The sequence below is a fragment of the Rhinocladiella mackenziei genome (assembly GCF_000835555.1).
Source record: "Rhinocladiella mackenziei CBS 650.93 unplaced genomic scaffold supercont1.6, whole genome shotgun sequence".
Taxonomy (NCBI): Eukaryota; Fungi; Ascomycota; class Eurotiomycetes; order Chaetothyriales; family Herpotrichiellaceae; genus Rhinocladiella; species Rhinocladiella mackenziei.
In genome coordinates this window covers 1,037,339-1,049,655 of record NW_013550599.1, presented here as the reverse complement: position 1 = coordinate 1,049,655, position 12,317 = coordinate 1,037,339, and the positions used below count along the sequence as shown (strand labels likewise).

The window sequence follows — 12,317 nt, the reverse complement described above, 5'->3', positions numbered from 1 at the left end:
GGGACGGGGAGATTTTTTGATAATTTCCATAACAAAATTTGATGCTGCTTGTCGTTGAGATCTTTTCTGTTTCTTTGGTGTCTCGCTGTTGTTCCGGTTTTCCGATCAAAGCTACCAATTGATTCAGAGACCGGGACAGGATGCTTTGCTGATCGGAGTTTCCCCCGGCTCTGACACTGAGGGTGCTGTGACTCGGGGGATGACTGTAAGGCGATAACGTACCTTCATCCAATTTTCCGTCCGACATTCCCAACTCCTCTTCCTACCACGCTGACCAAGAGCTGTCCTTCACCTTTCTCACTGTCGGCATCTCTAATGCCCCAGCCTGCAGTTCCAAAGACCTGGAGATCTCTCGCCAATTGGATCATATGCTCGTTTGCCAATACATCTTGTCCAATTTGTACTCTTCCGACATCTTCAGATCCCATAGCCATTAACGTAATGATGGTCGAGGCAGCCTCGAGACTCACGCAACCGCCTCTCTCAATGCTCTCTAGAAGTTGAAAGGCGCACATTCTGCCGATGTCTTCAGGTGGTGTCCCTCCTTCAGGTGGACTGGCCCAATCCGCAGAATACAGACACCCAGTTGAACTCTCTGCTACCAAAGACAAGCCAAATCCTAAACCCACTTTCTTCTTTGCTGTTGGATTGTTTTTCTCTGGCGCAGGTACCAAGCTGGCACTGCTCACATCGGAGAAAATGTAGATATCGGCCACAAACTGATTCAGCACTCCACGAGCTGCTTCTATCATTCTTGCATTGTTGCTTCCACTCACACCCGTAGAATATGACACGCCTCTGATCTTTTTCACACGCCCGGGGTTGAGCAGATGTAGTGTCTTTGGTAGACGAATTTGATGACCAAACAGAAGTTGGACTTCTCCTGCACCGCCCATTCCGCCCGATCCAGTATTAGACCTCTTGAGAAGCCTTAGTTCAATATCTCTTTCGATTCCAAACCTCGCATAGAGTGGAAGAATCGCAGTCCGAACACTGTCCACGCTCATATCGCCCCATCTCTCCGTGGAGCTGGTGATTACGCCAGGTCCGGTGAACAAGATATTGAACTTGGCCTTGCTAAACGGTGCAAGGAGGCATATCGGCAGTAGAAAGTAACTTAGCCCCCGTGTATTGTTGGCCGGAATGTCGTGCCGTAACACGCCTGAACTCGAGGCGCCACTTCCTGGTGCAGAACCCGTGATTAAACCGGGTTTGTAGAGGAGGATGGTACCCGTGTATGAAATTTCGATGTGGGACCCATTGGTTACGGATTCTAGGAGACGGAGGAAGGAGATCTCGTACGGTGCGAGACCTGGGTTTGTAGGGGAGTTGGGTCGGATTTGGTCGATGTGAATGGCACGGCCGAGAAGGGTGGAGAGAACAAGTCTGGAGGTGAGGGACTTGTGGGACGTGAGGCGGAGGGGAGGTTGAGACGTCGGCATCAGGCCAGAGGTGATATTACAATGCAGTCAATGCTCCCGTGTGTGCATCGTGGGTCATTCTATACAGATTTGCATGCTGAACCTTTTCCTCGTCGTCCGCACAAAATTTTCTCCGCACCGCGTCTGCCTCCGCTCAGAGGGCACATCACCAAAAAAGCACATCTTAACTCGGACATATCAACTCGGCCGGTTCCTTGAGAGTAAAATTGACGACAACCGATCATCATCCTTGTAGACTCATATTCCATCTCACCCGCGGGCCGTGGTTCATTTGTCAATTGCCATCGCTGTCGCAGTTTTTGATATCTAATAGGGATACGTCTGCGGCGCTCAAAAAGACTGTTTTGAATTCCTGGTCACTCCGGACGCAATTCGATTTCTCGGAAACGCTTCACCTCGGGCCCTCAAGTTAAGATGACTGGTGCATTAAATTTGCCGAAATGGTATACAGACCGCATTCATTAATGTTACAGAACGTCAACTGACGCTTGGGCAGGCTAAAAGACAACTCCCACCTCCTTCAGCCGCCCATCAACAACTATTGTGTGTACCACCCCTCATCTCCTTCCACTGGCGGCCTCACCGTCATGGTGGTCGGCGGCCCCAACGCTCGAACAGACTACCATATCAACACAACCCCAGAATTCTTCTACCAACATAAAGGTTCCATGCTACTCAAGACCATGGATACCTCGACCAATCCCCATATGCCGGTCGACATTCCCATCCATGAAAATTCACTTTTCTTATTGCCTGCGAACACTCCTCATAACCCGGTACGATTTGCAGACACAGTCGGCATTGTGCTAGAACAACCGCGACCGGAAGATTCCGTTGACACTCTGAGATGGTATTGCAAGAATTGCGGACATATCGTCCATGAGGCGAGTTTCCACTTGACAGATCTAGGGACGCAAATCAAGGAAGGTGTTTTGGCATTTGAGAATGATCCTCAAGTCAGGACGTGTAAAAACTGCGGGACAATGGCAACCTCCAAACCCGCCGAGGGTGAGATACAGCAACCACCAAGGTTCCCACCGGAATGACAGGTGTGCTAGGAAATGTATCATCCCGTTGGGGCCATTTAAGTGCGTTCAGACCGCTCAGCTTCTGCCATGGCGCGTGCTTGTATGCCACTCCTTTCTTCTGACAGATGTTTCAGAACATCTCCTGCAACCTTCAGGGCGGTAGGAGGCAATCCAGCAAGTTTGGCCACTTTCAATGCATGAGATTGTCTGTTGATTCCCTTCTTCAGTCGATGGACGAAGGCAAAAGAGCCGCTATTGTCCTCCAACACATCGGTGCAGTAACATGCCAATTTTGGCCAATCCCGGGTCATATCCGCCAATACGTGGAAATGAGTTGCAAACAAAGTTCGACACTTGTTGACGTGGTAGAGATGATGAAGACTGGCATATCCCACCGCTGTCCCATCTTCAGGAGTGGTGCCTCGCCCAACCTCGTCCATGATCACAAATGACCGTGAAGTTGCATGATTCAAAATCGCTGCTGTCTCTAGCATTTCCACCATGAACGTGGACTGGTCCCGAAATAAATCATCTGCAGCTCCAATTCGACTGAAGATTTGATCCACAAGTCCTATCTCAGCATGTACAGCGGGGACATACGAGCCAGACTGGGCAAGGATCGTGAGAAGTGCATTTTGTCTGAGAAACGTACTCTTTCCACCCATATTAGGTCCAGTCACAAGCCAGATTCGTTCATTGTGGTCGAGGACAAGGTTGTTACTGACGAAAGATCTGCCTTGCTCTTCCAATCCAAGTTTCACAGTTGGATGTCGTCCACCTATGATTTTGTGCTCGGTTCCAGGGTTGAGAATAGGACGAACCCATGACTGTTCCTTTGCCAATGTCGCGAATGCGCTTGCCACGTCCAATTCATCCATGACGGCTGCATTTCGTCGTAACTTGACAAGGTTTTGAATGACTGATTCTCTCAGAGACGAAAAGATCCGTTTTTCTTCGTCTCTGATATTCAGCATCACTTGGTCAATTCGGCGACCAAGTCGTGTCCAATCATTCAGATAGAAAGATCGAGTGCTTTTCGAAGAAGACACCATCCTTGCCTGCAGTGATTCCAACTTTTCCCTATCGAAGCCGGTAGCGCTTCGAATATGACCAATATAACCAAGACCAGGTGTGGATTTGAGTATTAAAGTCGGGGCTTTCAATTCGTCTCTCAACCTCTCTGCCAAAGCGACTTTCTCCACTTCGAGAGAATGAAGATCTTCATGCAGCCGCTGCAATACATCACTTGCGTCATGACGCATAATCCAGGGCTCCTCCAGCTCAATTTCATCTTTCTTCTGCTCCTCAGATTTGCCATGGATGCGAATGGCTTTCGGAAGGGACTCAATCTCCTCTGGAGCACTCTCCAGGACGGTATCGTGCGCCAGAGCTGCCACACTTGCCGCTTCATCTTCCTCAAGGCGATGTTTTTGCAGGAGGCCCTCTTCATCAATAGCAGAGACAATGCGGGCCTGAAGCTCGCCGGGACCATCCAAGTCGAGCCGCTGTAAGAGCTTCTGCAAAGGGAGATTATCCAACACTTCTGTTTCGACGCTTGCATCTGCGAACTTGTTTGGTCTGACAGACGCCTGCAAAAGATCCTGAGTAGCCACAGTCTCGGAAATGGCGCCCGCTAGGGATAACATATCATCAGCATCTCCCTTATTGAGGGCGAATTTCTGGACTATGCGTTGAACGTCATGTGTTCGTCGTAGCCGAAATATTAGTGAGTCCGTTAATTCATCCGATTCCACAAATGTCGAGACGAGATCGAGGCGGTCATTAATTTCTGCCAGAGAAGCCGAGGGCGATGTGAGGCGATCTCGTAGAAGACGAGCACCGCTTTTTGTGACTGTTCTTCTCACGGCATGGAACAGGCTGCCTTTCCCAAGCCCGTCCCGAGTAGTTTCAAGGACCTCAAGTCCTCGCAAACTGTTCCGATCAATCCTCAGGGTCGCGTGAAGCTCTCTTTGACGCGGCGGTTGTAATCGAAGCTGTAGGCCCTGCAGACGATGTTGTACATAGTCCAGAAGTCGATGTCCTGCATACTTTTCCGCCGTTTTGAAAATGTCATCGGCATTCTCAGCCACAGGAGATTCTAGCATGACATTCCAGCCCGACATTGATGTAAACTCCTTTCCTACTTGATGCAATGTCAGCAGCCGGTGGTCGTGTCCCACTGTTTGTTGAACCTCGTCCCTAATTTCTTCGGAGACATTCGAGGGAAGGATGATTTCACGAGGGGCGATCCGAGTCAAAGCGGACGACAGTGAACTTCGGTCTGCAGTCTGGGTGAAGAAATCACCGGTGGACAGATCCAACCATGACAGTCCAATCGTTTGCTCCGAGGCAGTTTTCGCAACATTATCCTCTGAGCAGAGACCCTCGCCAACGGACAAGGGTTCCGGATGGACAGAGAGCAGAAAATTGTTCTCGTAAGGATCCAAAAATTTCTCATCAATCAATGTACCTGGAGTCACTACCCGCGACACACGGCGATCATGTTTCAAACCACCTGACTTGACCTTGCCAGAGACATTGATGAGGAATTCCTCACAAATAGCAACATATTTATTGTGGTCTTGGACCAACATCTTCAGAAAGCGATCCAGCTGAAAGAATGGGAAGCCAGCCATAGCCACAGGACCAAGTTTTGTTTGCTTATAGCCTACCTTGAGGCTAAGGAGGGGGCCATATTCTTCCGCTTGCTCAAAATACAACTCGTAGAAGTTTCCCACTCTTGTGATTAGGACGCAGTTCTCAAATCTCGCCATGTTATTTTTGGCGCCCTGGAGCACACTCGGATATTGGGGTTCATCATCGCCTGGTAGTTCAGGAAGTGATTCTGCTGGTATTGCCCCTTGCTGGAGCTCTTTCACCTTCTTCCTTGTCGTTGTTTTCGCTCCTCTGCACTGGCCGCCCCGAGTCGGAGTCCACGGTGCAGTATGGGATTGGATGGACGGAGAAACCAAAGAGGGGGGTCCGGAGAGAGCGCTGGGCCATATGACACTCTGTAGAAGACGCAAGTCTCGGCCATTGAACGATTTCGTGAGCAGACGCATCACACAATGTTGCAATTGAGTTAATGACGCGACCAAATTTGATCAACGCGTAAAAGTAAACGCGGAGATCTCGAGTGAAGTTTCGCCGCTTTAAGGGGGGCCACCCTGCCGCTCTCCTCTTCTGCCTCCGTTCCAATCGCAGCGAAATTGTAACAGAAAAAGTGAGAGAAGGAGCATCTCGGGAGGTGAGATTCGTGTTGTCCAGTTTGCTGTTTGATGCCCCGGTCAAAGACCAAATACATGTTCTTCTGGACAAAAGGAAGAGACTGACGCTGTGGTGCTGGGGATACTGGGCTTGAATTGACACATGTGCAAACGGTACAAACTACAATATGAACACTCCGTCAAGACGGAGTAAAACAGCACAAGGAGATGAGCTTGAGAAAGGGTGGCTTGAGAACTGGTGGATATTGAGAGAGCCAAAGGAACATCCCAGAAACTTCTAGTGGTACTTAACCTTCCATTTTGTCCCTTTCCCGGTCTGTCGTCATCTTACGGTTTCTTGATCCATGAAAGAAAGAGATTGTAATTACGAGACCTAAGTGGCATAAACTGCAGAAGAATGGAAGCACGACCGTTCGTGGGTATTCATGGGGAAGAAATGCAAGATATTACGGTATTGACCATTTGCTGCTGCTCCTCAACTTCGCATTTCCATTCAGGGGAATTTGTTTTTGTCTACTCGGACTCGCTCTTGCGAAACTTGGGCTTACTACAGATCAATCATAGCGAACTTTTTCTGCGACTGTAATATCATTATCAGTAGCATTCGTGGCGACGAGCAATGCCCGGAGTGCGTCGGGCAGCACTTCCTGCGAAAGAAAACCAACGCATCTATATAATTCAGCAACTCTCTCGACGTCTTACTCACTTGTACGTCCTACCTCTACCTCATGCTCTTTATCTAAGAAGGTACGCCTTACAAAAATGGGGAATAATCAACGGTTCGAGCCAGTCCTCAAATTCAACGTCGACATTTCTTTCAACCCTCCAAGCCATACTATTAGAAAGGTCCCTGTCGTGAAGCCGAGTCACCGTCTAGCAGCAAGTCAGATCGACTATAACTGCGAGCACGATACAGCAAATGCCTATACCTCGGAAACAGATGCGAACTACAATGCGAACGAAGACTGCGAACGTTCCAGAAGAGATGACAACCGTTCATGTCGAATTTCTCGTGCAGATCGTCAACCAAGACGCTTGATGAGGGCCGATTACACTGATCACGGACCTATCTTTGGCCACTCAGCTCAAACAATCACCAGTGGTGGTGAAAGCGTTCCACTTGGGATCACCCCTAGGTCCAGAACTAGAGACACTCACTCTTGTTCTCCGCCGAGAATTAGGGCTGACGGCGTCTGCGCCGGCGAAGAGCAAGCATGTCGAGAATATTCATCTTCAATGGACACCTAACCTACTCTAGGCCGGATACCATTCTCGCTGGCAATAGCATATTTCCCTCCCTCATTGTCCGGGCCATAAGACTAATTCACGCTCAGAAAGTCCTGGTTTCAACAAAAGTCTCGAGATGAAGCCGGTATGAAGGTGGTTGGCAAGGACAAGGCTGTAGCTCCCTTCCAAACCGAGTTCATCACTACGTCCTCCTAGGAATAGCATAGAACTCCTCCGAGTCTTGCTGTTTTTGAATCAGGTCGAAGTCGAATCTTCGTTGCTCGACGCGCCACCAGATCGCCCAGCCAGCAAGCGTGACGATGGTTAGAGGAATCGTGACGGCCCAGTAAATCCAGAATTGTGGGGAAACAGTATGTGTCTGTCCATTATCTTCATCAGAAGACGAGACTACGTTCTTGGAGGTGGCGTTCTGCCAATCAAACATATCCATGCTGAAAAGAGTCTGTTCATTGATTAGTACCATTGTGCTGATTTGATTGACAATGACAGGGACACTTACAGCGACAACTGTTGCTGGGAGAAAGACCGCTGTTATGAATGCGAGGATCTTCATAGATGTACTGTCTCGCCCACTCAATGCTGCTAGCTGCGCGCTCAATTGATTATCGTGCTGGGCCACAAAACTGTACAACTTTTGCAAGCAAAGATGAGTTGGGAAATGAACGCGCAATTGCAATGTATGTGTTGGAGACTGAACCTTACCACGTTGAGTTGCAACTCCATCCTGTTTTGAAGATTCATGACCACATCTGCTAGAGCCTTAGCTTGAACAATGTTATGCTCCAAGAGCTCTTTCAGAGATTGCTCGGTTTCGGGCTTGTCGTCGAGCTGAATACTGGAAAACCTGTTGAATGTGTCTAAAAGGAATCGTGAAGCTTCGCAATGCCACTCGGGAGATCTCTTGCTGAAAAGAATCTTGGTGAAGTATGTATTGATACGCACAGTCAGATGTCGCATTTTTGATCTTGATAGTTGGGGCAGAGCCTGATCTATCCGTTCTTCGCCATGTTGCCACGGCTCATTGTGCGGTGAAAAGTTCCTCCGACGGCCAACCCTTGTGACGCCGAGTTCTTCTTCCACCATCATGACTTCTCGGTTGAGGTCGTCGTTGCAAAAGGACTTCAGAGACATCAGATGATCTGCCATCGTTGCGCATGGGATTAGCATAGGGTGCTGCCAGTGGCCGGGTGTGTTTTCCAGAAACGAATGGATTTGCGCAGCAGGGCTACCAGGAGGCCAAGCACCCAGAGAAGGACTGCAAGGCCGAATGGCTCTTGAGGTGAGAAGGTTCTCGCCGCACAGGAGGCCGCAGGTGGAGCCGGAAGAGAGATCGTAGGTCAACGAGAGGCCATAGTTACGAATCTCATATTTTTGTGGAGCCTTTAAGATTATGTCTGAACACTCAATATGTGCATCCAAGAAGGTAGCCTCTGGTGGACATACTGATTTTATCTATTCTCAATGGGCGTGCGCTATCGAAAGAAGAGTGACTGGAGTAACAACCGGCGGGAGCGTCGAAAGAACACAATGTAGCTGGAGAGAGAGCAAACTCTGTCTCAATGGTCCTGAATGCTCCCTCTGACATGGCAAATCCTGGTGGAAAAAGGGAAGTGCGCTCACAAAGTACAAGGCGGATGCAGCTTTGGAGACGACCGGCATCGGGTAATGGATTCGGCGGCGAAAATATGCCATCTTGATTCAGCCATGCTTGAATCTGGTCGTCATTGAGGTAGCCGGACTTGAAGTTGAACGACGAAATTGTGCGGATCTGTAACCCAATATCAGAATTTGTCATGGTAGTGTTTGCTCGTTTTCGAAGACCGGGTGAGGCTGACGTTGCTGTACTTCCACGCTTCGATATACCCCACTCGATTTGGTTGCCATTCGCTAGCTTTTAGGACCTTTCCCCGCAGACCAGAAAACATCCTCGCGCGCGATGTTCTCAGAAGCGTACATTAAGCTTCGTGAAAGTATCAGAGGCAGAATATACGGACGGGATGGTGAACCTAAAATGGGGTCGAAGCGGCCGAAAACGGCAGTCCTCGGACTCGCTTGTGGTATCCCTTTTATAGTACTCGCCTGGTGATCGTGATGTGATTTCGAAGGGGTCCAAGAGCCCCGTCAGACTGTATAGTTTCGAGGCGTTTATGAAGCGTAAAACGCCTCCGAGGATCTCTACCAGCCTTGGCGTCGCCACATATCACAAAGAGACTGGCAGGCCAAGTGGGTGGCTGGTGATTTTGGGTCTACTGCAACAACAGCCTCTCCAGTACCCACCATTCTAGGATTACCAGGCCCCTCAGGTTTGCTTACATTGAAGAGAGTCTCCCGGCGCGATATCCTACACCCGGACTCGGCCTGGCTGGGCGAGATACAATTATGGGCTAGAATATTCCTTCACATCTGGTCCTTGAATGTGGTTGACCAGGTTTGCGAAGATTCCCATGCATCGCTACAAAATCGAATCTATCCGACACCGACATTGCGACTACTGCCGCAAGTTCAACTTGCGCCTCTACCCCAAACACGATTGGTGGTGAAGAGTCCGAAGATGAAGGGCAGAACGGCAAAGCAGCCGGTACGATGAGCTCGAATCGACAGAGGCAAGTCCTTTTGAAAGCTGAGAGCAACGAGAGAACTTGTATTTGAATAGGGATTTTAGAGCTGGTGGCGATGCAGACGATTGCAAGGTGTGCCTCAGCAGCTGCCAACCGCTTGGGCAAGGTCCGTAACGAAACCTCCTGCCTTATTATCGTACTTACATATGTGAGCTTACCATCCCATTACCACGAAGAATAGGGCGCGGAGGCCTAGCCGTTGTCTTCTTGATAAATTGAGTTTCCTAATCAATAGCATTGGCAGAATAGAGGCATAGACATTTAAGACGACTGACTGCAACAATCTAAACGACCGGCACATGCTCGTTTCCACAGGTGTGGTTTTTCGTATATGTAGGGTTATAAGGCTTCCAGTATGAGGTGAAAGGACGACAGACGAACACCAATTCCAACCTGGAAGCAACATTGGAGATGACTGTGAAAACAATACCTGCCCAAGAGAGTCTGACGACAAATGCTTTTGACTTCTCAGGCGAGATTTTGCGGCAGACCTGCAAGATGGAGGTTTGGGTACATGCATTGCCATAGGGAAAGAAGAATTCGATGAGCCAAACGGACACGAGCGTACTCCAGTCGATTAAAGGGAATATCGCAGAGATGTTTGTCCCAGGGCCCAGCGTAAGCGCCTTGTATTCAGCGAATGTCTGTCCAATGGACAGTATCTGCCATCGTTAAACACTGAACAGTTCAGAGAGACTTACCACTCATACGAAACCAGCTAAGAGAATTCCGTCATCCATGCCTAATGCACGCATCACGAAGTCTCGACAATACGGCCAGAGAGCAACCACAATTGTTGCAATGACCCGAGTAAAGATGTAAAGTGAAGGACAACCTCTTGTACTGAGGACTCCGATCGTTTGGTCATGGTCATCCCCCAGGTCAGATTCAGGGAACTCTTTTCAACTTGAAAGGGCTGAAAAATCTTTCAGACTTGATATCCACGATTCAAAACAACGGTCTAGGCAAGGAGAGCCCGATGGTTGAGAAGGTGTTGATGCCACTTGTTATTTTTGAGAGAGGGCCCCCTTGCAGGGCAGGATTATACGAAGTCCCGTCGTGAAGAGCACGTCAGTCACCTTGTCATGTGGGTGAAGTCATCCGAGTCATAGTTGTACGCTGATTCAGTGATTCCCCTGAAAGGAGACCTGTAAAAGACTGGATGCTGCAAGGAAAGGAGAAATGTGTCTCTGTGCAAGGAGAACCATTGTTAAATCCATTGGCATTGCTCGTCTTGCAATGGTATGCGCAAGACTGCGGGACGCATACAACACAATCCGTTTCTATCTTGAAATTGGGGATGAAGGAACTTCAGATTGACAGTTTCGAAAACAATGGTTTTGGTCGCCAATTCTAATGGGCGCAGAAGGTTCATTCTGACCGGAAGAGCCAAGTAATGACGGAGATCATCGATAAGGATACCAAACGCACCTGGGTATATCAAGGACATGATGCGAAAACGATGGAAAAAGGGGAAGGGGGAGGTGTGTTCAAGACTGGCCTAATCTATGGACAAATCGTGGCCGTTTTACAGGAGCCGTCCTTGGCGCCTTGGCCGGAACCACACCCATGTAGATTTCTGCCAAGGACTCTAGCCTATGCTAGACTACATTCGTTTACGGAGTATATGTACATAAAGCGGCCACCTCCAGCGGATAGTTCTAGTTAGCTCATACATTCTCTTCCCACGGCTACAAACAATATGAGAATAAAGCCGGCTGGTTAGAGTGGTAGAGAATGCCTATCTATCCACAGGGTCTACCGTCACGTATCCTAGCTACCACACGACTAGAAACGGGTTTTCGTCCTTTAAATTCAAGATTCCTATCAAGTAACTTGTTCGACCTTTTTGGATAGCATTCGCTCAGAGCCGAATGCCCCGCTCTTTCTCCATCCCGAGCGGCGATAATAAATTCATTGAAGTCAAGATCGCAGAACCTGCTCTCCGCGCTCAGGGCTTGAGTCTACAAACATGGACGTCCTCTTTCGTTCTGGCCAGCTTGCTACATAAGCTCAATGTCGAGATTTCTCTCACGAAGGCTATCCCGGTCTTGGAGCTCGGAGCCGGCACAGGCTTAGTCGGGCTGATGGCCGCAGCTCTCTGGAGGGTCCCCGTCATACTCACCGATCTGCAAGGGATTGTCCCTGGCCTGGCAGGAAATATCACACTCAATGCCGCAATTGTCAATGCGACTTTGGTCCAATGCGGCACGTTGGACTGGGGTGATCCAGAATCACTGACCTTGCAAACCGGGACATCTTATTTGGCCGATCAAGACAAAGCCAGCGTAATTGTCGCCGCGGATACTGTGTATTCGGAGGAACATCCCGAATTGCTCTCAAAGACCATTCTCAGTTGGTTAGCACAGGGGCCGGAATCGCGCGTGATTGTCACTTATCCCATGCGAGTGGCATATTTGGACCAGATTCGAGAGTTGTGGAGTCTCTTGGAAGCTGGAGGAATGGAAGCCATCGATGAAGGGCGTGAGCGAGCGAACATTGACGACTGGGATGATGAATGCTTGTGCGAATGGAGTGTTTGGAGATGGAGACAACAATCTTAAATACAGAACCACTACGGACGGCCAAGTCATGAAAAAACACAATTCTGTTGAAAATGTGGCTGTACCTTCATCGAAACTTGACACCTTGACACCCCACAGAGATGATTTCGACGCCTTCCGGCCTTGATGTACCAATACAAAGCCATGATTTCCGGAATTTCCTGCCTTGGCAGTCATTTTGTGATCAAGA

General features: G+C 49.1%; 5 protein-coding genes across 5 annotated transcripts; 2 read left to right on the top strand and 3 right to left on the bottom strand.

The window, feature by feature from the left end:
* Nucleotides 1-224: 224 nt before the first annotated feature.
* On the bottom strand, nucleotides 225-1,442 carry Z518_08179 (18S rRNA biogenesis protein RCL1; the record flags this gene model as incomplete). Its single annotated transcript, XM_013413922.1, has 1 exon — nucleotides 225-1,442. The coding sequence occupies one exon, from the start codon at nucleotides 1,440-1,442 to the stop codon at nucleotides 225-227; it is 1,218 nt and encodes a 405-aa protein (XP_013269376.1).
* Nucleotides 1,443-1,856: 414 nt separating this feature from the next.
* Nucleotides 1,857-2,488, top strand: Z518_08178 (3-hydroxyanthranilate 3,4-dioxygenase 1; the record flags this gene model as incomplete). The annotated part of the gene is made up of 2 exons (XM_013413921.1): nucleotides 1,857-1,885; nucleotides 1,939-2,488. 2 exons carry the CDS (start codon nucleotides 1,857-1,859, stop codon nucleotides 2,486-2,488), a joined length of 579 nt encoding a protein of 192 aa, XP_013269375.1.
* A 38-nt stretch (nucleotides 2,489-2,526) lies between these two features.
* Z518_08177 (uncharacterized protein) lies at nucleotides 2,527-5,532 on the bottom strand (the record flags this gene model as incomplete). Its single annotated transcript, XM_013413920.1, has 1 exon — nucleotides 2,527-5,532. The coding sequence occupies one exon, from the start codon at nucleotides 5,530-5,532 to the stop codon at nucleotides 2,527-2,529; it is 3,006 nt and encodes a 1,001-aa protein (XP_013269374.1).
* Nucleotides 5,533-7,126: 1,594 nt separating this feature from the next.
* Z518_08176 (uncharacterized protein) lies at nucleotides 7,127-8,091 on the bottom strand (the record flags this gene model as incomplete). The annotated part of the gene is made up of 3 exons (XM_013413919.1): nucleotides 7,127-7,387; nucleotides 7,445-7,576; nucleotides 7,648-8,091. The coding sequence occupies 3 exons, from the start codon at nucleotides 8,089-8,091 to the stop codon at nucleotides 7,127-7,129; spliced, it is 837 nt and encodes a 278-aa protein (XP_013269373.1).
* Nucleotides 8,092-11,437: 3,346 nt separating this feature from the next.
* Nucleotides 11,438-12,127, top strand: Z518_08175 (uncharacterized protein; the record flags this gene model as incomplete). The annotated part of the gene is made up of 1 exon (XM_013413918.1): nucleotides 11,438-12,127. The coding sequence occupies one exon, from the start codon at nucleotides 11,438-11,440 to the stop codon at nucleotides 12,125-12,127; it is 690 nt and encodes a 229-aa protein (XP_013269372.1).
* Nucleotides 12,128-12,317: the final 190 nt, after the last annotated feature.